The 21,129-nt window shown below is 51.1% G+C and overlaps 4 protein-coding genes across 6 annotated transcripts; 2 read left to right on the top strand and 2 right to left on the bottom strand.

Annotated features, from left to right (window-relative positions):
• The first annotated feature begins 1,789 nt into the window (after positions 1 to 1,789).
• LOC103654916 (putative homeobox-leucine zipper protein HOX26) lies at positions 1,790 to 3,231 on the top strand. The gene is made up of 2 exons (XM_008681725.3): positions 1,790 to 2,465; positions 2,562 to 3,231. The coding sequence occupies exons 1-2, from the start codon at positions 1,986 to 1,988 to the stop codon at positions 2,889 to 2,891; spliced, it is 810 nt and encodes a 269-aa protein (XP_008679947.1). The 5' UTR covers positions 1,790 to 1,985; the 3' UTR covers positions 2,892 to 3,231.
• A 2,586-nt stretch (positions 3,232 to 5,817) lies between these two features.
• Positions 5,818 to 7,799, bottom strand: LOC100277818 (uncharacterized). The gene is made up of 2 exons (NM_001151287.2): positions 7,586 to 7,799; positions 5,818 to 7,267 (listed from the first exon to the last, which is right to left on the bottom strand). Exons 1-2 carry the CDS (start codon positions 7,613 to 7,615, stop codon positions 6,044 to 6,046), a joined length of 1,254 nt encoding a protein of 417 aa, NP_001144759.2. The 5' UTR covers positions 7,616 to 7,799; the 3' UTR covers positions 5,818 to 6,043.
• Positions 7,800 to 8,052: 253 nt separating this feature from the next.
• LOC100282462 (disulfide oxidoreductase/ electron carrier/ oxidoreductase) lies at positions 8,053 to 11,449 on the top strand. 2 transcript variants are annotated; one of them, XM_008679026.3, is made up of 4 exons: positions 8,053 to 8,473; positions 8,907 to 9,163; positions 9,258 to 9,709; positions 9,873 to 10,942. In XM_008679026.3, the coding sequence occupies exons 1-4, from the start codon at positions 8,364 to 8,366 to the stop codon at positions 9,939 to 9,941; spliced, it is 888 nt and encodes a 295-aa protein (XP_008677248.1). In that variant the 5' UTR covers positions 8,053 to 8,363; the 3' UTR covers positions 9,942 to 10,942.
• A 6,967-nt stretch (positions 11,450 to 18,416) lies between these two features.
• On the bottom strand, positions 18,417 to 20,815 carry LOC100275497 (uncharacterized). Of its 2 annotated transcripts, XM_008678692.4 has the most exons (3): positions 20,517 to 20,815; positions 19,038 to 20,052; positions 18,417 to 18,804 (listed from the first exon to the last, which is right to left on the bottom strand). In XM_008678692.4, exons 2-3 carry the CDS (start codon positions 19,982 to 19,984, stop codon positions 18,768 to 18,770), a joined length of 984 nt encoding a protein of 327 aa, XP_008676914.1. In that variant the 5' UTR covers positions 19,985 to 20,052; positions 20,517 to 20,815; the 3' UTR covers positions 18,417 to 18,767.
• Between the last annotated feature and the right edge of the window lie 314 nt (positions 20,816 to 21,129).

The raw sequence follows: 21,129 nt of genomic DNA, 5'->3' as shown, positions 1-21,129 counted from the left end.
GGAAGCAGAGCAGAGCCGCCGCACACACACGCATATGGACTTTGTACGGCCGTGTCGACGACAGCGGAAAGCGGCGGTAGGTCGTGGACGTTGACCCAGCTGTGCTGCCGCAACACACATGCAGTTTCCACATGTGTGAGGTCAGGCGCGGAGCGTTTGTCGTCACGTATAATCCATCGATCAGCGGCCGCCGTGTGTACGTGGACGAGACGACGACGAGTCGGCGTCGGTTGCACGGCGTGCGTGCGTGCGTGCATGCATATTCGCTTCCTATATACATACGTATCGATCTAGCAGTGACGATGCGTATACATGCATGTGTGTGAACAATGTGTGCCGGCAATCAGGGCAGGGGGAGACCGACCGGATCACCGGACCGGCGACGATGTATTCTCGCTCCCTGCTTGGTACTCTACTCATCTACTGCTAGTACGTGTCCTTCGCCCGGGTCCACGTGGACAGCAGCAGGCAGGGCGCGTGGCTCCGACACGTACGTACGAGTACGACGACTACTCTGCATGCATGACAGGTTGGTCAAGCTAGCTAGCCGCGCAAGAAAACCCCCCCGTCGTCGTCGTCGCTCGCCCCTAGCAGCCTGCCGATATAGCGTCGTGTGGAATGGAACCAGTCGTCGCTTGGAAGATCCGATCGATGAGCAAGCAAGCAGGCGCATGCAGCCGAGCCGCCGGCAGCGCTCCCCACCCCACCTACCGTACCGTACCGTGCGCGCTCCATGCTTGCGCTTGCCTGCACGGCTGCACCGCTGCACGGTCTACGCGCGCGCGACACTCTACTGAGCGCGCGAGCTACACACACTGCGCTGCTGCTCGCTCCCGCGCTCGAGCCGCTGTTGTTGCATGCAACAAGAGTCAAGAGACGACAAGTCAATCGCGCTCGCTCGCTCGCCCGATCATTGCGTCCGTCGCTTGCGTGCGTGTCAAGTGTCAGCCAGTATTAATAATCACTTAACTAACCTATAGCCAGCTAGCTAGCTTACTTACATGTGCGTTTAATTATTCGTATGCCCGTGCGTCACACTCTGTGCATGTATAATGCATGTATCCTTGACGACACCGACTGCCTAGCCAGGCTCTAGCTCGTTCGCACGCATGTTTGCCCCTCGAGATTATTCGGAATCCACACTGCTTTTGACCGTTCACGCACGCGCATAACTATCAACTAGACATGTATGTGGAGCATTGATATGGTCATCACATCATCGATCGACATCACGCCAAAGAATTTGTTTTTTTTTTTGACACTTTTGCTATATTTCCCAGTGACGACATTAATTTGGCAGTGCAGAGTACAACACAGGACTGAGATGTCCCATTCGTTTGAAAGTTTGATTTTTCTTTTTTCTTTTGGAGACGAGTAGTCATCTGTCTACAGAGAGATACAAAAAAAAACTTCAATACTTAAATCAAACTATGTAAAAGAAAAACAGGAAAATAATGAGGGATATATATATATATATATACCAGTAATTTTTTTGATCTAACGACGTCGAGCTAATCGCACCTGGAGTAGTTTGTTATAGATTTACGCCAAATAAGTAATCACAACACTATCTTAAATTGTCGTCATCGGTTTCCCAATCGTGAGACAGACACCTGATCTTGACCGTCCGAGAAACCGACGACTTGTCTGCCTGCCTGCCTGCCTGCCCCTGCAGCAGCTGTTTCCTGTTCTTGGCATTTATTCCAACCCAACCACGCACGCATCAACGCGTACGTACTAAAACTCCCGCCATTACCCCCCCACATTCATTAGCAACCTTAATTGCCCTTCATTAACCCCCCCACCACACGAAACCGTACTACGACCTTGTCCCCTGGCTCCAATCCGCCACCATCAGCTGGTTCTTGGTGTGGAAGTGGAACGCTGCTCGTGTGCCACTCTGCCACTGCCACCTATATAAGCGGACGCACCAGCACCACCAGCACAGCAGCACCCTGTGCACTGATCGAGCCTCCATCTTCGCCATGTCGAGCCTCACCACGGCCGCCAGCAGCAGCAGCAGCATGGAGGAGCACTGCTACTCCGTGTCCGCGGAGGAGGTCGTCGGCACGCACCTGTCCTTAGGGATCGGCGGCGGCGGCGGCGGAGGAGATAAGAGGATGCTAACAACGCTGCCGCCGTCTCGGACGGTAGTGCAGCTGTTCGGCGAGGTGCTGTCGGTGCAGGACGGTGACGAAGCGCAAGCTCTTCGTCATCACCACACGGGCCGGCCGACGGCGGCGAGCAGGAAGAAGAAGAGGAGGGACGCCGCCGCTGGTGGCGCCAGCGCCACTGACGCCGCTGCCAATGGCCATCATCATCAGAGCAAGAAAACCAAGACGACGGCGGCGCGCCGAGACGACGGAGGCGGCGGCGGCGGCGGCGGAAGGAAGAAGCTCCGGCTCACCGCCGCGCAGGCCACCTTGCTCGAGGACAGCTTCCGCGCCCACAACATCCTCTCTCACGTATGTCGATTCATGCACGCACCGCACGCACCCTTCATACACACGTACGTAATTCTCCATTCGTCATCTCTTCCGCTGATGGGTCGAATCTACCAGGGGGAGAAGCAGGAGCTGGCGCGGCAGGCGGGGCTGAGCGCGCGGCAGGTGGAGGTGTGGTTCCAGAACCGGAGGGCCCGGACCAAGCTCAAGCAGACGGAGGTCGACTGCGACCTGCTCCGCCGCTGGTGCGCCCGCCTCTCCGACGACAACGACCGCCTCCGCCGAGACCTCGCCGACCTCCGCCGGGCGGCGGCGGCGTCCGCGGGCCTCGGCGCCGTCGTCTGCTGCGCCTCATGCGGCGCCGACAGGCAGCTCGCCCTCGCCGCCGCCGCCGACAACGTGCTGCCGTCGGTCGCCTCGCCTAGTCACTCACCTCACCTCACCTGACCTGACACCTGACGGCGGCCGTCAACAATATTCGCCCGTGGAATGAAGCACCATATGCTTGCTTGTACTGGTGACCACCATTCTTCCATTTTTCTCTCTGTACATATAAACGGAGCAGCTAGCTAGTACAGTACTAGTGACCACCATATACAGTATATGCTTATTAATTAGGTATGCATGCATAATACTAAAGGTAATAATTAATTACTATGTACTACTTTACTATATATATTACAAACACGAGCTTATTGATTAACTCGTTCCAAAATATGTATTCCATATATATATCTAAGAGAGACGATTTCAATTGATCACCAACATATGTATATGTTTTTGATAATGGGCATCGACTATCGCGGATATTCTTCAAATTTGTGTCTCTGTCCGTTCACTCTTTTAATTTAGCATGGCTTTCATTGTTTCATTTCATTAATTTGTTTCCATGTTTTTCCTTTTCTTCATTTGTTTGCTTTTAACTGGACTGGACTTGATTAGCTCCATGTACACGTCCGTGATTGTGTTTAGTGGTTTTTTTATTTCTTTCAAAAGAAATAAAATATCTATGCTTAGTGATACTTTAGGGCTAGTTTGGTGGACAGGAAAATGGAGAGGGTCCATTGGAGAGGGATCTCATCGCTATTCAATTTTAAATAGGGAGGAGATTCCTCTCCCGTGGATCCCCTCCATTTCCCTGTTCACCAAATCAGATCGGATGGATTGTGTCAGAAGCGACTACGAAATTCTTTCTAACACGATTACGAGCTGCTGAATAATCATGTGTATATAATCATGCCAATAAAGCATGCATGCTCCTGTGTGTTAGGATTGTATGACATACTATAGGCCTGTTGGATACAGGGGGGGTTAACAATTAGCCCATATTTTTAAATGCCTATTTGAAAAACTAAACATAGGCTAGCTAACTCTAAACTGACAAGAGTTAATGGTTAGAGTTCATTACCCCAATTCTGGGCCTTGTTTGAGACGCAAGGACTTCGTAGGAAGAAACGTATACAGCTTCCTTAAAAATCCCACGAAATCCCGGCGTTCCAAACCGTGGCTTACTACAATTCGTCGGCTCAGTTGATCAAAGAACTGATATCTGACGAACGCCAGCCGATAGCAGGGATCATGGAACAAGAAGAACTACCAGTTACTAACACGTCGGATCGGACATCAGTAAATAGTATAAGTAACCGATTTTACACTACTGTAGTTCTGTTCCTCCCTAGTTCACTGGCCATGAAGTTCTCCTTCCTCTGCTAGCTCCATTTCTTCTCGCTCCGCTCCGCCAAGCCAACCAATCCATCCGCCATGGAGTGACGACGCAGGGCGCATATATACAGAGCAAGAGCGACAGAGAGGCCCCACGTCCTTGGCCGCGAAGCGCAAAAGCACGGGCGATCTTGTTCTTGTCATCGGTTGTGCAAGGGGTTGGACCGTTGGAGCCGGTCGGCACGGCCCGCTTGTCGTCGCCGCCGCCGCGCAGGTCGGGCCGCCAGCTCTCTTCACTTTCTTGTTGCACCGCGCGATGGCAGCGTCGAAGGCGGAGACACGCGCGCGGCCGCTCGCCGCCGAGCGCCGCCCACCGTCCCGTCCTCATGGCGGGCGCGGGGTGGAAGTGGACGTGTGTAGGCTAACGTACGTGGGCGGAGGCGAGGGAAGAGACTAGTGGTGGAGCGTTGTCACAACTCACAGTGGCGCAGACTGCACTGCCGACGCCGAGTAGCAGTCTATCAGCAGCTGCTGCTGCCGCCGATAGCCGACAGCCGACAGCCGAGTGCTGCCACTGCCAGGTGTGTGGCTTCGCAGCAGGAGAATGGTGAGTGAAGTTACAAGTTAGGAGCTGAAGAAGTCATGGACGACGATGATATTGAGAGCATGGATAAAATTCTCAGCGAAAACATTTCGAGAAAACCGAAAATCACGTTTAAAAACGAAAAAACCGAGAAATCTGATAAACACATTTTTCGGTAAGACCGCTAATGATGGAAACCTGGGTTGGAAGATTTTCTTTGGCCAGGACACAAAGCCCGCGTTCCACTGCCACCAACCCATATTGATGAGCCATGAATCCCCTCCATCTGTTGCTGCAGAGAGAACATTGAGAGGACTAGATGAAGGGGAGGAGGAGGAGAGCAGAGGCCTCGATGAAGAAAAGGCTGCAGTGCACCATTGGGTCCATGTATGAGATTGAGATCATGGGATGGCCCCAAGGGCATTTCACGCAGCTCACTGGTGCTCTGTGCATGCCGTTCCTTTGCTCATCAGTCATCATGTAGGCATCCAAGCTTGTGCCCATTTCAGCCATTCTCATCAATCACCATCCTTCGCTTTTTTCTTTCTTTTCCTTGTAATAACTGGAAGAGAATGTTGGTGCTCTCTACACTAGCAGTAGCAATGGGCTGTCTCTGAGGAGAGGAGACCCCATCGTACATGCTCCGTTATATGACTTATATTTAGGGGGTTTTTGTTCATCCACCAGTTCGCAAGGAAACTGATGCCTTCGCATGCGTCCTGCCGTTCTGAATTCATCCACCAGTTCGACGGCTCGGTCAGTGTGGCCAAGACGCAAAGCCTGGGAGACTGTGTCTCCAACCACTGCTAGACACTTTCCATACTGGATGATTCACTGATGGAGTGACTGTATAGTGTAGTTATATTTAGGCGGTTTTCGTTCCCAGCGACTCAAATTTAGTCACTTTTAGTCTATAAACTGTCAATATCAAACCGTGTAACTAAATAAAGCCTTCCAAAAAAATATAGGACAGTTTTAGTCCCTAAAGTTTGGGTTTAAAGGAACTAAGGCGGTGTAGCTGTTCCAAATGGATCATAAAAACTAAAGTCCAAGCAAAACGCGTCTAATAAGAGTGACCTGAGAAACCAACACAATTCTAGGGGAGAATAAAACCGATGAATCATATAATTATAAGAAGAAATTGTATAGAATGCAACACCGGTCTCCACATTTCCCTCTATGGTGTAATATAGAGAACTCCACGACGCTATACATGGTGTGCCACCAATTAACCGGAGTTAATTAGTAGCAAGAAGGATTAATTAGCGCCGTGCATGCATCCATGCGGCGATGGGCTGGCCAGTAATAATTATAATAATTAAGGAGAAGACACGAAGCGTATACGTTTAATCATTTAAGCCGACTTGTTGCGGTTGTGGTGCTCCGGCTTGCCGGCGGCCGCGTCGTCGCTGTCCTTCTTGGTGTCGATGACAGTCTCGAAGGCGCCGACGAGCGCCTTGACCTTGCTCCGACGCTTCTCCAGCAGCTTCGTGCGCGCCTCCTCGATCACGTCGTTGCTCCGCGCCACCTCTCGGCGACGCGGCTGCTCCGACTCCGCTCGCGCCTCCAACGCCGTCCTCACACGGCTGCCCTGGAACCTCCGCATTGCCTCCTCCTTCTCGTCCTCCTCCGCCTCCTGCTTCTTGATCGCCTCCTTCACAACCGTCACGAACTTGTCCGCCACCACGTCTTCCACTGCTGCTACGGCAACGATGGCCTCCGGCGCCGGCGCCGGCGACAGAGCCGCTTCTTTCTTGGGCGATTCCACCTCCTCCTCGTCCTTCGAGGTTAAGGCGGCGGCGATGACGATAGGCTCCGGCGCCGGCGACAGAGCCGCTTCTTTCTTGGGCGACTCCACCTCCTCCTCCTCCTCCTTCGAGGTTGCGGCTGTGGCGATGACGATAGCCTCCGGCACCGGCGACAGAGCCGCTCCTTTCTTGGGCGACTCCACCTCCTCCTCCTCCTTCGAGGTTGCGGCGGCGGCGGCAGTCTCCTTCTCCGCAGCAACGACCGGCAACGCGTCCTCGTGTATGATCTTCTCGGGGACGATCTCGGGGTGGTGATAGTCATCGTGGCGCTGCTGCCGCGGCTCGTCCTGCACGCTGCCCATGGCGCCGTCGCGGGCATCGTTGCTGCTGGAGGTCTTGGCACCTGCAGGCGGCACCGCGGTAGCCGCCGCCGCCGCCTCATCAGAGACCTTGCTGCTGGCGGCGAGCACTGAGGCCCGTTCCTCGGCGAGGTCCTTGACCGTCCTGACGCGGGCGCGCGACCTGCTGCGGCGGAAAGCGCGGGCAGCGCGCTGCATGAGGCGCTTGGGCGACCACAACGACGCGTAGTTCGCCGCGGTGGCGGCCTCCGGCGTCGGCTTCGGCTTGTCGTCCTGCTTCTTGGTGGGCGTGATCGGCGGTGTGTCGGTGGGCGGGGTCACCATGTGGCCGAACGACGAGCACGATAAGGACAACCTAGGTGTGGTGGGCACGGAGACGGGGTGGTGCGCCGTGTTGGAGCTGAACGGTGACGGCGGGTCGGGTAGCTCGCTGGCGCTCCGCGGCAGGGACGACGACGGCGCCATGACCGGCTGCTTAGCGATATGCGAACCAACAACAGTAAGAGATATATCCGTGCCATATATAGGAGTATATATGTTGTGCAATCACTGATTTAATGCAAACGTGCTATAAAATCATCCAAAACATCCATTTTGATCCAACGATTTTATGTGAAAGGAGTTAAGTGTAAAATAGGTACTGGGTTAAATGTAAATAGATAAAGGAGATTTTGAACAACATACACACAAGCATATATAGGGAATTAACCCCAAAAAAAGCTTTTTTTCACATCCTTATGAATCATGATGAATGGCGCCGAAAGGGGATGCAATGCAACAGCTGCATACCTCCAGCTTGATCTTGGTGTTGACCTTCATGTTGGAGAGGTGAAAGAAGACGAGGATCAGAGGGCTGGATCTGCAATAAAGCTGGGCACTAGGAGGAAAGGACGGCGTCGAGGGCCATCAGAAGCCCTCGCAGGCAGCCCGGGCTGGGCAGAGGCCGGCCGGCGGCGACGCGGTGGAGGACGTACGGTGGTCGGAGGCGGCCAGCCCAGGCCAGGCGTGCAGGGAGGGACGAGGAAGCATGGAACTCCCAGCGGGCCGGTTTAAAGACGCCCGGGTGGCCCACGTGGCAGCATCCCCAGCCGCTCTTGTACACCTACGGCTCGGAGGGTAGTTCGCGACGGTTATTTCGGTTACCCGCTGCTGGCAAAGGCTACTTTCGACCACGCGACAGCGACCATGCCCTGTCATGGCAAAGACAACTTTTTTTTTGTTTAAATAGATTCATTGACAGCTTATTTATTCATGTAATTATAATAATAGTAGTCGTGTAGTAGTAGTCCAGTAGAGTAGAAGAATTGTTAAGAACTGCATTCACATGTCGGTAGGTCACATGCGGTCGGATGGTGAGAGCCTGAGAGGGGGTGGCAGCACCATGGCGCGCGCTTCACCGTCCGTCCCGACGCGTCGGTCGAGTACTCGAGTCGTCAGCGGTCGGTCAGCACTCGGCACCCGATTCTTCCAAAGCCGCCACTTATGTCCTCGCGAGCTTGGTTAATAACGCCGCGTGAGCTGGGTGTGGGTGGGGAGTTTGTCAGCTGGGTGGCGCGAGCGTCAGGCGATGGCGGAGGCGGAGGAGAAGGCGAGGGTCGTGGTGGTTGGCGGCGGCGTCGCCGGCTCCCTCCTCGCCAAGACTATGCAGGGCCACGCCGACGTCGTCCTCCTCGACCCGTAAGGCTTCTTCGCCCGCTCCCTCCCTGCGCCTGCTACCCGTTTGCGGAAATCCCGAGCCGACCGGCTGCTTGCTTTCTCTGACTGGGTGCCGGGTGCGTGTGTCATTGAGTGGCTGTGCGTGCTTCCACGGCCCATGTGTGTGATTCGGTCGCCTTGGCTCTCCACCGGTATGGCGGCCCCGAATCATTGCGGCCCTAGAGATATGACCGGATCTAGTATTGCATCGGGGAGGGGGGTAGAAATGGGGGATGACCTTGAGTTTTCTTTCTACAGACGTACTTCAAGCTCTGAATCTAATTGCCTGATCCATTTCTGTGCTTATGACAGCTTAGCTTAATAGCCTGATGTTGAATGCATCACCTGGTTCACACTAAATCATAATAGGAAAGTCCCTTCATACATGCTATATATTCTCTTCTGATGATGACAGGAAAGACTACCTGGAGATCCCCTGGGCTGAGCTGCGCTCCATGGTCGAACCGTCCTTTGCTGAGAGATCGTTGATCTACCACAAAGATTACCTCAGCGATGCGACCATCGTGACATCTTCTGCGGTCAATATCACTGAACACGCGGTCCTTACTGCTGACGGCCACTCTCTTCCATATGATTATCTCATCATAGCGACTGGCCATGCTTTGGCTTCTCCTGCCAGCAGAGCTGAGAGGATAAAAGAATTCCAGAGAGGTAGCTGCAGTCAAAGCGCCTACTGGAAAAAAACAGTTGTGCTTTTGTGGCCTTCCCTGTCATACTTACATTTTCTTTTGTATGCTTGCTGCAGATAATGGGAAGATAGAGTCGTCAGAATCTGTGCTGATAATTGGGGGTGGTCCAACTGGTGTTGAACTGGCTGGAGAGATTGTGGTAGACTACCCGGGGAAGAGGGTGACCCTTATCCATAGAGGACCGCGTTTACTCGAATTCATTGGAGATAAGGCTTCAAAGAAGTGCCTTGATTGGCTGACTTCAAAGAAAGTAGACGTGCTCCTTCAGCAATCAGTTGAGTTGGGCTCATTATCAGACACAGAGAAGGTGTACAAGACATCAGGCGGAGAAACAGTAACAGCTGATTGCCACTTTGTATGCATTGGAAAGCCACTGAGTTCGTCGTGGCTACATGATACCATCCTAAAGGAATCCTTGGATAGCAAGGGGAGAGTAATGGTGGAAAAGGATTTAAGAGTGAAAGGTTTTAATAACATTTTTGCGATTGGTGACATCACAGATATTCCTGTAAGTTTTTCACTCCCAACTTGTAATTCTCCTTCTGCTTTGTTTATTATGTTACTTTATTCAGGTTGGTTTTTCTCATTGTCCCAACCACCATTCATTACTTGAATTTGTAGAGAATAGCAACCATTCGACCTAAACTGAAGTACTAGCCAAATTTGTGCAGACTGAACTAGTAATTAGTGCATATCAATGTGGGCTGATTACTATCAGTTTCCCCAGCAGAACAAATTGAAAATTCGCACTTGGTGACTATTGGCTCACTTAAATGAGATTCTACCAAAACTCTGCAAAGCGTGAGTACTCTCCAATCTCTATTAGTGCACGTCTTTGTAGATGGATACATAGGCTTCCATAGTTCATTTCTTTTGCATGTGACACGCTTCGTTAAATGGTTACCCCTAAACCTCCTGCCATTTTGTCATCGTCCCCTTCGCACCCACGGATGTAATACTAAATCATCATGACACATTAACACTAACATGACTTTTGTTCAACGGACACCACTGGTATTTGAAATTTGAAAATCATCGCCTAGCTACTCCATTTACACCCATGCCCTTCCGGCATCTTGGCTGTTTGGTGTTAGATAATAGTATAAATGATAAATCTGCTGTGGTAACCAATGTCTTGGCAGTTGCTACTAGAGTTCATTTTTTTCTGTTACGTGATATGACAGTTCTCACTATCAAACTATAGGGGGTGTTTGGTTCCAAGGACTAAAGTTTAATTAGTTCGTGTCCGAATTGAATGTCTATTTACAAGTATTAAATGTAGTCCAATTATAAAACTAATTACATAGCTGAAGATTAAATGGCGAGAAAAATTTATTAAGCATAATTAATCTATGATTAGCAAATGTTTACTAGCATCACATAAGCAAATTATAGACTAATTAAGTTTAATAGATTTATCTTATCGTTTAGTTGTCATCTATGTAATTAGTTTTGTAATTAGATTATATTTAATACTTCTAAATAATATCTAAACATTCTATGTGACGGTGAACAAAATTTAGTTGGTTCAACCAAACGGGGCCTAAAGGTGTTCCTTATCCTCAATTACGATGCACTAGATAAAGATTTGTCTGTCTAGTGGATACTGATTACTGATCATTAAGATTCGCGTTTCTTAATTGTTTATGCTGTCCATGGAGCATCCTTGGTTGAAATAAAGAAAAGGGTCCCTGTAGATCATCATTGATCTTTAATGTTGGAACTAGCAACGTAAAACACTGAAGTTGTTGGCACTGATGTCCATCGCTGTTCAGGAAATCAAACAAGGGTACCTCGCCCAGAAGCACGCGCTGCTAGTGGCGAAGAACCTGAAGCTACTGACCAAGGGTCTCCCTAACAGCAAACTGGCGACTTACAGCACCGGCTATCCGCTGGCGCTCGTCTCTCTTGGAAGGAAGGAAGGGCTGGCTCAGTTTCCATTGCTGACGCTCAGCGGGTGCTTGCCAGGCATGATCAAATCCGGGGATCTATTCGTCAGCAAGACGAGGAAGCAGATGGGCCTGAATGGTTGACTCCAGTCCGAGGAAGCTTGAAAAAATAGCTCGGGTCCTGGGTTATATACAGACGATGGATTCCTTTACACACAGCTTGTGTTTTGCTCGTATGGCCATATGTGTTCGTTCTGTATCTGTACGTGTGATGGTGTCGTCGTGTGGATGCTTGGAATGGTGACTAGCAGAGTGTATGCTACGTACATGTATACATGGACCTTTTTGGTCCAACAAAATGTTGCTTCTGTAGTATGTATGGGCGCATTTTGTTTGCTGGCAAGTAAACAATGAAATCATCTTTGCTTGCTGGCAACACGATGTCAGCAGTGGCAATTTGATGCCTATGGGCCGGCCTATGGATGGAGAAGATATATGTGCATCTGGACATCTGGTCCTATGGGGCTATGGGCGCCTGGAGCAGCCGTGCAAGTCTGGGACTGCACGAGTGTCCAGTGCCCATCCATTGCAATCTGTTCCCGTGCTTGGGCTTGCACTGTTCTCCCTGTACGGAGTAGTATTCACGGTTAATGTCTGCAAAAAAAAAAAAAGTTGGCCTTTTGGGACGAAATTATGGTGTCATGTACAACTCCACAACTAAACCTCGTTGTCACTGCACCGCTAAACAGCTCAAGGAACGGTGGTCCACGAGCAACGAGAGTTCACTCTCTCCAATAACATCTATAATTGCTTGTTCATGGCCCGATCAAACGGACCAGATGATGTTATGATGCTCGAAGTGGTAAATAAGAGCTTTTGCAACAGGTCCGATGAAACTAAATTCAAGCTGGAGCATATGTTGTATGTTCTTCGTTATCAACCTAAGTGGTGCAAGCGATTCTGCCTCAACTTAGAGAGCAATTATAGGTCTGCATCGCCCGATAGTGTCGAACTATCACGCTCTATTAGTTATGATAGCGCAAAAGCGTAACACAAGGGTAAGAGCAAGCAATGAGCCCCATATATAAAAGGAGGCCATTGTGAAGCAGCTTTTGCAAGGCTAGCGATAATATAAATCAATGGACATTATACGGATAGTTCACGAAGTTGCTGGATTAGTCCACATTGTTGGTCGCGAAAAAACTAATCAAATGATTTAAACTAGATGTGTAAGAAAATGACGATGACATGTAGTTTTTTTTTAAGATTTATGTTTTTCTTTTTGCATTTAATGTATTTTTGTTTGGCTAGAGGTAAATAAAAAAAATAAGAGACGAGATTTCCACGAAAAGTCTGCCTCTACATGATTCTTCGTATATATTGTCTCTTATATGCATTTATGATCTAAATACTAAGAATTTTATCGTATAGTTTTTTAGCTGTCTCTTATATTTAAAAAAACTGATTAGAATCTTTGGTTATACATAAATGTCATTCCATGATCTAGCTAGCCTCTTCCATACACCATTCAATCTCTTTCTAATTTACAATCTTGATCGCAGCCGTCCACCCGTCCTGATCATGAGATCTGACGTCGCGGATAGTCCACCGATCGCGCCCAGCTTCCCAAATCCCAAACGCCTCGCCTCGTTGTCGTCCTCCACTCGTTCGTCGCTGCCTCCTCCAGTGCCGCCGGCTTGCCCTCCGCCGACTACCCTCGTGATTAACCTCGCCAGTCCGGTCCCGACGTGGTATAGATACTCCCTTCTCATCCCCACACCTTTCGCAAACGCGAGGCAGCCGAAGACCCGTAGGTGAGAGACTGCCGGCTTGCGCCTATGTCAAGCCTCGTACGGTGTCATCCCGTTGAGAGCCTTAGTGGGCGAGCGGTTGAGGATGTAAACCGTTGTCACCATCGCCTCTCCCCAGAAGACAGTCGGCATTCCCCTCTGTTTGAGGAGAGCCCGAGCCATCCCTACAACCGTCTGGTTGCGCCGCTCGACGACGCCGTTCTGCTGCGGGCTATACGGCGCGGAGTAGTGGCGCTGAACGCCCTCATCCGCGCAGTACGACACGAACTCAGCCGCCGTGAATTCGCCGCCGTTGTCGGTGCGCAGCACGCGCAGCTTGCGGCCGCACTCCGCCTCCGCAGCGACTTGCACACGCCTGGTGGCGTTCGCAGCCTCTCCCTTGCTACCAAGGATCATCACCCACATGTAGCGGGAGAGATCGTTAACGAGCAGCAAGAAGTAGCGTCGTCCTCCTGGTGTGGCTAGTGTCACTGGGCCACACAAGTCCTCATGCACGAGCTCGAGCCTCTCCTTGGCTCGGAAGCTCGACTGTTGGGGAAAGGGGAGCCGTCTCTGCTTTGTCAACACGCAGACATCGCAGAATTGCTCCACATGGTCAAGGCACGGCAGGCCTCGTACCATCTCCTTGGCACTGAGCTGCTTCAGGGCCTCGAAGTTAAGGTGCCCGAAGCGCTTGTGCCACTGCCATGCCCCGTCGTCTCGACAAGCAGCAAGGTTGTGCCACCTTCACATTGAGGATGTATAGCCGATTTGGACTCCTGCGTACCTTGGCAAGAAGGCGACGAGAGGGGTCCCAGATCCTCATGACTCTGTGCTCGACCTCCACGCGCGAACCGTTCTCATCCAGCTGTCCCAAGCTGATGATAGAGTTCCTCAACGCGGGGATGTAGTAAACTCCAGTGAGCAGCCTGTGCTCATCAGACGCAGCGGTGAAGACGACTGAGCCGACGCCCTTGATCTCTACGGCGGAGGCGTCCCCAAACTTGACGGAGCCTCGTATGCTAGAGTCAAGCTCGGTGAAGAACTCCTGTCGGCCGGTCATGTGATGAGTGGCGCCGTTGTCAAGGCACCATCCTTCGATCATGTCTTTGTTGGAGCCATCGCCGAGGAAAGCGCGTGCTTTCGACTCATCAAGGTGGAGGAGTGCCACTGCGACCGGTGCCGCTGGAGATAGCTCGATGCTTGCATGTGCTAGGAGCAGAGCCTCCTCCTCCGCCTCCGCCTGTGCGACGTTGGCCTGGCCACGTCGTGGCTGTCGACAGTCCCTGGCCTAGTGGCCAAGCTTGCCGCAGTTGTGACAGCCGTCGTCTCGTGCCGGCTTCTAGTTGCCGACGGCGCCGCCTTGGGCACCTCCACGGGCACCACCCTCAGCATGTCCTCGCGCCCCGGCTTGGGCGCCTCCACGCGCCTTGCGGCTTGCCGTGTTTGCGGCCTCCTGTCGAGGAGGACTCCCCCTTCTTCTTGTCACCCTGGCAGGCCTCCCACTGCTCCCGAGTGAGATGTAGCTTCCCACCGATAGTGATAGTCCCAGAGGGAGCCTGTGGTTCATCGCCGTCGACCACCTTGAGACGACCAATCGCCTCTTCGATCGTCATCGTCGAGAGGTCTAGCAGAGACTCGATCGAGCGAGCAATCTGCTTGTACTTCTCGGGGATGCAACGGAAGAGCTTCTCAACAGCTCTCTCCTTATCGTAGGTGTCGTCGTCGAACTGCACCATCTTCTGCAACAGAGTGTTGATGCGGAGAGCAAAGTCATCAACATCCTCACCTGGCTTGAAGGCCAGGTTCTCCCACTCCTTGCGAAGTGCCTGCAGTGTGGTCTTGCGGGCACGGTCGCTGCCGATGCGGGTCGCAGCAATGGCGTCCCAGGCCTCCTTGGCAGCCCGCTTCTTGAAAAACGAAAACTGCATCTCGGGCGGGACTGCAGCAATGAGGGCATCCAGCGCCCGCCGATCCTCGTGGTAGTTGACGTCGCCGTACCGAACTGCTTCCCACATGTGGCGAACCTGGAGCTGTACCCTCATCACCGTGGCCCACTCAACGTAGTTGGTCTTGGTGAGGGTAAGCCACCCACCGCCGGGACCGATGTCCCAGACAATGGCCTGGGCCATGCGGCGACCATGGTACCGATCCGAGGAGGGAGAATCGCGCCGCCTGTAGAGGCCGCGATCTCCGTCGACTCGGTTGCCGCCGTCGGGAGCACCGCCGGCGTGTCTACGCCCGTCTGGGCTGCTGCCGCGTGCGCCCTCGCCCTGAGCGTCGTCGGCGCGTCGACGCCTATCTGGGCTGCCGCCACGCGCGCCCTCATGGGGATGCGCGGCTGCCCACTGTGCCGCCTACTCTCGCGCCGCTTCCCTCGCCAGCTTGAGCTCTTCGTCAGTGTTGTCGTCGACAGAAGCAGAGCTGCCAGCTCTACTGCCGCGCAGAACCTCGAGCTCTGCTACCGCCGCACATGCAGCATCTGCCGCCTCCGCTGCTTCTACTTCCGCTCTCGCTGCTGCCAGTTCCGCTACCGCCAGCCGTGCTGCCCTCGCCGCTGTCGCTGCAGCCGCTGCTGCTGCTCGCTCGCGTTCTTGTGCCTCGGCGACCTCGGCCTCCTGCTGGCGCCGCGCACTCGAAGTGACCGAGCGTAGGGACATGATGAGCTAGTGAGGGGTCGCTGCGAGTGGAAGAGGCTGTCTCAGACGAAAGACTGCTCGTCTGAGCAGGAGAGAAAGGAACATTTGGAGCTCTTGTTGCCGATTGAGTGTGGGGAGAGGCGCGGGAAGGAGATGAGCAAGAGATGTTTAGGCTGCAGGATAGTTTGGCTCCAATACCAATTGTAAGTAGAGGGACTCTAACTCTCATCAAGAGGATGACACTATGAGTTGGGGCAATTTTTCTGTTTATTTCTCAAACACTACACAATGTCACACCCTTTTAAGGGTTGAGATACATACTTATAGCCCAAGGAGCTGCCGAAGTGCCGATCATATGCTCGTAGATGATGTCCTACACCTTTACAAAAGCAGATGCTAACTGGTGTCCACACTAAAGCAGATGCTAATTGTTGTCCATACCACACTGCAGCAAGAACTGCTGCTGTCCATACTGCAGCATCCTACATCTTTACAAAAGCAGATGCTAACTGCTGTCCACACCACACTGCAGCAAGGACTGCTGCTGTCCATACTGCAGCAAAGACCAAAGGACTGTTGTCCTGTAGTAAGGACCAACTGCAACAAAGACCAAAGGACTGCTGTCCTGCAGCAAGGACCAGCAGACTGCAGGACCGCTGTCCTGTAGCAAAGACCAAATAGGTTGCAGGGCTGCTGTCCTGTAGCAAAGACCAAAAAAGACTGTTGTTGTCCTTCCCACAAACCACCAACAAAACCTCGCTGGTTGTGCATCACTGGCAGCAAGATGCCAGGAGCTGGTAATCCTGCTGGAGTTGGCCCACTTCCTCGCCTCGACCATGTTGCTGTGAGCCTTCCTGGTGGGAGAGTTTTGATATTTGGTGGGTCTGTGGCAGGTCTTCATTCTGCTTCAAAACTTTACCTCCTGGATCCAACTGAAGAGAAGCTGACCTGGAGGCTTCTGAATGCTCCAGGGCATCCTCCACGGTTCGCCTGGGGCCATAGTACTTGTGTTGTTGGAGGGACAAAGGCAATAGTTATTGGAGGAGGAACTGGAGAAGAGTGGACACTAACAGAAATACATGAGCTTTCTCTAGCAAGCTCATTAGTCTGAAGATGGGAAGGTCCCAGCAAGCTTTGCGTCTTCCTTGTAGCAATGCCTCTGGAGACCAGGCAGCTACCTCTTCATGTGACTGAGGCTGATTATTTGTTTTTTTTTCAACAGTGGGGTGCAACGTGCAAGCAAAAGGGTTGGTGAAGTGGACAACCAGACCTGATTACCTGTGCCATGCCTGGGAGTAGGCAGGCTGGTCTAGAAGTAACCTCTGCCGTTGTTGTTTATATGTTCTTCTACCATGATGAAATAGCTGGCACCCGTCCATTAGCTAATCACAGTTCTTATCATGTTGCCAAGGGGATTCGCATTGTGTAGCTGGAGCCCCCGATGCAATGCAACAGGTACTCTGCCTTGTGGTTGCGCCATCGTCCGTGACAAATGACTCTGTGGTCTTCTGATTTTTGACCCATCAGCTGCCGCTTTCTGGCGAAGCTGTAACACTATCGTATTTAGCAATGCTTTTGCCTCACTTCGTGCTTACTCAACTGCTGCTTTCCGGTGAAGCTGTAACAGTGTAACACAAACACCTGTTGTTTTAGTTTTGCTTTTGTATCACTTTATGTTATGCTTACCTCAGGTGATAGTGATACTTGTAACATTTTTCTTTTTAATCTGATCATCAAAGGATGAATATCGGCAATTCCGTCTTATCTGTACATTTATCGTGCGTTAATGACTTCGGTCTGACGCTGAATGTCAATTGCAATTTGTCTCTAGGAAAAAAAAATCTACCGTCTCCGTCAGTTATGCAAAATATTGTTTTGTAATGTAGATCACTGTTTTACACAGTAGATTGTGCTGTTTACAGAGTAAAGTTTAAAGGCATCGACTAATATGTAAGCAACCATTAGGTGCCATCGTGTAAGCGGTAAACAGGTCTTTTGTTCTGTTAAATCTAGATCTAACTGTATTGTTATATTTAGCATTTAAATCCTTTTAGCACCATCTTGTATAGCTTTATAAAAAATCTCATAACAAACCACAATTACCCAAGTTTAAAATAGATGTGATGAGAGAGACCTGGATAGAGGGATAGAGACACAGCGAGTATCCGTATGGTCTTGTAAATATTAGATTTTTCCCCCCTAGGCCTCTTAGCTGGGATTAGGATTGGTAGTGGCAAACCAACAAGTGAGGATCCAGCGACAGCCATGTGATTATTCTCTCAAAAGATTTATTTGCTTTCCATCATCTTACGACGATTCATTGTGTAATTAGTACTTCATTAGTTCTTTTTTATTTGTCGTGTTTTAGTTTAAAAAGTAAAACTCGCCGTTAATATTGATCCAGAAACTGCTTGACCGGCTGTTCATATTGATCGATAACTGTAACCGGTCCAGAGTTTTCTATTTCGCCGTCTCTAAAAAGTCTCCTTTTATTTTTGGGTCACAGAGAGAAAAAAAGGGATGCTGATGCGTAACAAAGTCGACCACAAATAAACGAAGATTAAGCGGCAACGAGCTGCCCATCCTGGCAAGCCAGGCATCTTTCTTCTAGCCACTCGGTGTTTCAAAGCGAACCGGAATCAAGCAGACACACCACGCAAGCAACCGGAATCAAGAAGACACACCATGGAAGCCATCAGAGCCGGCAGGGTAGCACACGAAAGCTCTCGACAAGCCCAAGCACAGGTCCTTTTCAGCGCCTCCCGACACGGAAGGTCTCTCACAGTTCCAGCAACACAAGCGTCGTCCAAACCAAATCCAAAAATGCAGAAGTTGTATCGCCGTACGTCCACTCCTGTGATCTCAGCGTCACAGTGTTTGGATTGGAAAGAGATGGGTGAGAAAACCAGCTTGGAAGCGCCTTAACAGGTGGCTGTATTTCAGAGAAGCAATCTGAGATACAAAGGATGGATTTCCAAGGCAGGAGAAGCTGGTCGGTCTCCAGCGTTGCCACCAGGTAGTGGGAAGGAAGCTAAATATTTACACCGAAGAACCTAACATGCTGGAACCTGCTGTGAATCAACAGTAAAAAAAAGTTCCCTACAATCTTTATATATTTATATATATATGTACATGAAGCTCCCAAGAGAAAAAAAAGAATAAAAATGAGCAGAGGTAGAACGGATCTGATTTTTTGTTGCATCCTACACCAGCACAGCTTTCCTTATTTTCCTCCCCGGTTAATGTTCCTAGGAATGCGAACGTCGGTGTCCAAGTGTTGGATCCCTGAATTGATGAATGGATGAAATAGTTCATATATATCAGAGACAGGGTACTAAAATTGGACACACTTTTACATCGACGAAACAAAAAAAAAAATGCGTACAAATGGAGAACTTAAATAAAACAAAGTCATTTCTCATGATATCTTCGATTCTGTATGTGTGCATGGCATTTAACCATATGATCTCTGATGAATAACAGAAAGCAGGAAACAACAGCACAGTTACCAAACAGACCTGTAACGAGCATCCATTGTCCCTGACACGGCAGCCCTGGCCATGGCCCCTGCAACTACATATCCATCGTCAACTTCATCAAGAGTGAACCTTTCTTGACTAGAGCTAGACCTGTTGCTGCTGCTCCTTGTTCCACTTCCACCACTGCTTCTCCTTTCCCCTGTTCTCGTCCTTCTCCGGACTCCTCCTGGGGGGGAAGACCTACAGAACGCTTTGCAGAAGATACAGGACGTCCACCAGCTTGCTCTAACCCCGTGGTAAACCTCGTAGTCGTCGTCTCCAGCTTCGTCACCGTCCCCGTACTCGATGACATAGTCTCCAAGAACCACACCGTTTGGAACCTGCGCGTGTATTGTGCTCAGGACATCTACCACGTCGGAAGACCGCTGCAGGTTCTCCCAATCGGCCCGGCGAGCAGGGTCGATCGCGGAAGGGCGCGAGTCCGGATGCTTTTGCTGGGTGTGCCTCTGGAGCTCGTGGAAGCTGCCGACGTACGAGCAGCGGCTCTCTTCGCAGCATCTTCTCTTCTGGTTAAGGTGCGAGCGAGCCTCGCCGATGACGAACCACCCCATCACATCGCCTCTACACAGCGGGCAAGCCGGGCGGTTGTTGTTTGCATTCGACGAAGAGATGGTAATGGTATGGATGCTGTTGAGAGGAGCCACGGTACGGGAGGAGGCTCTGGCGTTGGCTGGCACTGGCAGTGGCAGTCCATGAGCGCCTCTGAACCTCTCGAGACAGTTGGAGCGAGTCTGGTCGGTGTCGCATATGAAAGGCCTACAGCCCTTCTCATACGAGGCGCACCTGAGCAACACTGCATTGTGGGGGGAATCGAGACAGATTGGGCACGCGACATCCTCCACCCAGCTTTGATCGAACTTTATGTCCTGGTCGATGGAGCTGGGCCTCCTTACCACCTTCTTCGTTACCAGATTCCCTGAACCCATGCTGGAATTCCTAGGCTGGTGTTCGTGTTTGGCTTTGGCACAACCAAAGCTGTCTTCTCATGGCAAACCTGCATCGATCAAGCGGCAAGAAAATTAGCCTCTCAACGCTATAGTTTTTAGCATGTCGCATGGATTTCCCCATATTTATCAGTATCAGACAGATGCGGTTTTGAATCCACAGCACGCCTCCAAACTAGAAATTAAACAGATTTCGGGAGGTAGGGGGGGGGGGGGGGGGGGGGGGGGGGGGGGGGGGACTCGATAAATCCTCTGAAGAACAATACTGAATCCAAATGTCAAAACCATCGACAGGCATCGGGTTAAGAAATCGACTGGTAAATACGAAACTTCATCAAAATCCTTTACTCCCAAAAACCAGCGCTCCCACGACTATACAATCCCTGTACCACTGAAGAATTACTTAGTTGAAATAAAAAAGGAAAAAAAGACGAAGAACACGTGATCGGCGGCGCACAACCGCACGCAGACCGGCCAAAAGTCGGCGAAGCGGAGGAGAGGGGACGAGCCGTACCGCTGCGTCCTCCTTGGGGAGCGGGCGGGCGGGCTACTGGTGGGCGACGGGGGAGGGCTTGAAGAACGGACGCCGCAGAAGACGACGAGACGAGGCGAGACGTCTTCCTCCCTGACGCCAGGCCTCTCTCTCTCTCTGTGTGTGTGTGTGTCCTCTCCGTCGTGGGTCACGATGAAGACGAAGACGTGGCCGCCGCACCCGTCCAGGCGACCGACGGTACAGCGGCCGCAGCAGAGAGGAGGAGGAGGAGGCGGCGGTGGTCCTGTGGAGGAGAGCACGCGGTTGCCGGTGGTTCAGTTATATTAAGTTTGACAAGCAACCATTTAAATTTAGAATTTTGCTAAAAATTTAGGCATCTGTATTTTAATCATAAATTATAAAAAAATATATTTTTTATTAATTAGTTCTATATTTCTATAAAAAATGTTATCTAAAATTACTGAAAAACCAAACACTTAGCACACAAGAGAAGAGAGTGTTTATGTTTATTTTTTTTATAGCTTGTCTAGGAGGTGTCCGGTGTCCCCGTGGCTCATGTCTCAACAACCGTAGATGGAATATCAACTCACTATGAAAACAGAACTCTATGTTGCTACAGTTTTATTTATTTATG

Source organism: Zea mays, chromosome 4 (genome assembly GCF_902167145.1).
Source record: "Zea mays cultivar B73 chromosome 4, Zm-B73-REFERENCE-NAM-5.0, whole genome shotgun sequence".
Classification (NCBI taxonomy): Eukaryota; Viridiplantae; Streptophyta; class Magnoliopsida; order Poales; family Poaceae; genus Zea; species Zea mays.
Note: the sequence above shows the minus strand (reverse complement) of the source record. Positions and strands in the feature narration are given on the sequence as shown.

Coding starts and splice junctions, on each gene's coding strand:
- LOC100282462 (XM_008679026.3), top strand. CDS start 8,364: ATGGCGGAGGCGGAGGAGAAGGCGAGGGTCGTGGTGGTTGGCGGCGGC. Junction 8,474..8,906: donor GACGTCGTCCTCCTCGACCC/GTAAGGCTTCTT, acceptor TGATGATGACAG/GAAAGACTACCTGGAGATCC. Junction 9,710..9,872: donor GTGACATCACAGATATTCCT/GTAAGTTTTTCA, acceptor AAATTTGTGCAG/ACTGAACTAGTAATTAGTGC.
- LOC100277818 (NM_001151287.2), bottom strand. CDS start 7,615: ATGAAGGTCAACACCAAGATCAAGCTGGAG. Junction 7,268..7,585: donor ACACCAAGATCAAGCTGGAG/GTATGCAGCTGT, acceptor ATCGCTAAGCAG/CCGGTCATGGCGCCGTCGTC.
- LOC103654916 (XM_008681725.3), top strand. CDS start 1,986: ATGTCGAGCCTCACCACGGCCGCCAGCAGCAGCAGCAGCATGGAGGAG. Junction 2,466..2,561: donor CCCACAACATCCTCTCTCAC/GTATGTCGATTC, acceptor CGAATCTACCAG/GGGGAGAAGCAGGAGCTGGC.
- LOC100275497 (XM_008678692.4), bottom strand. CDS start 19,984: ATGGGTTCAGGGAATCTGGTAACGAAGAAGGTGGTAAGGAGGCCCAGC. Junction 18,805..19,037: donor ACAATGGATGCTCGTTACAG/GTCTGTTTGGTA, acceptor TCATCAATTCAG/GGATCCAACACTTGGACACC.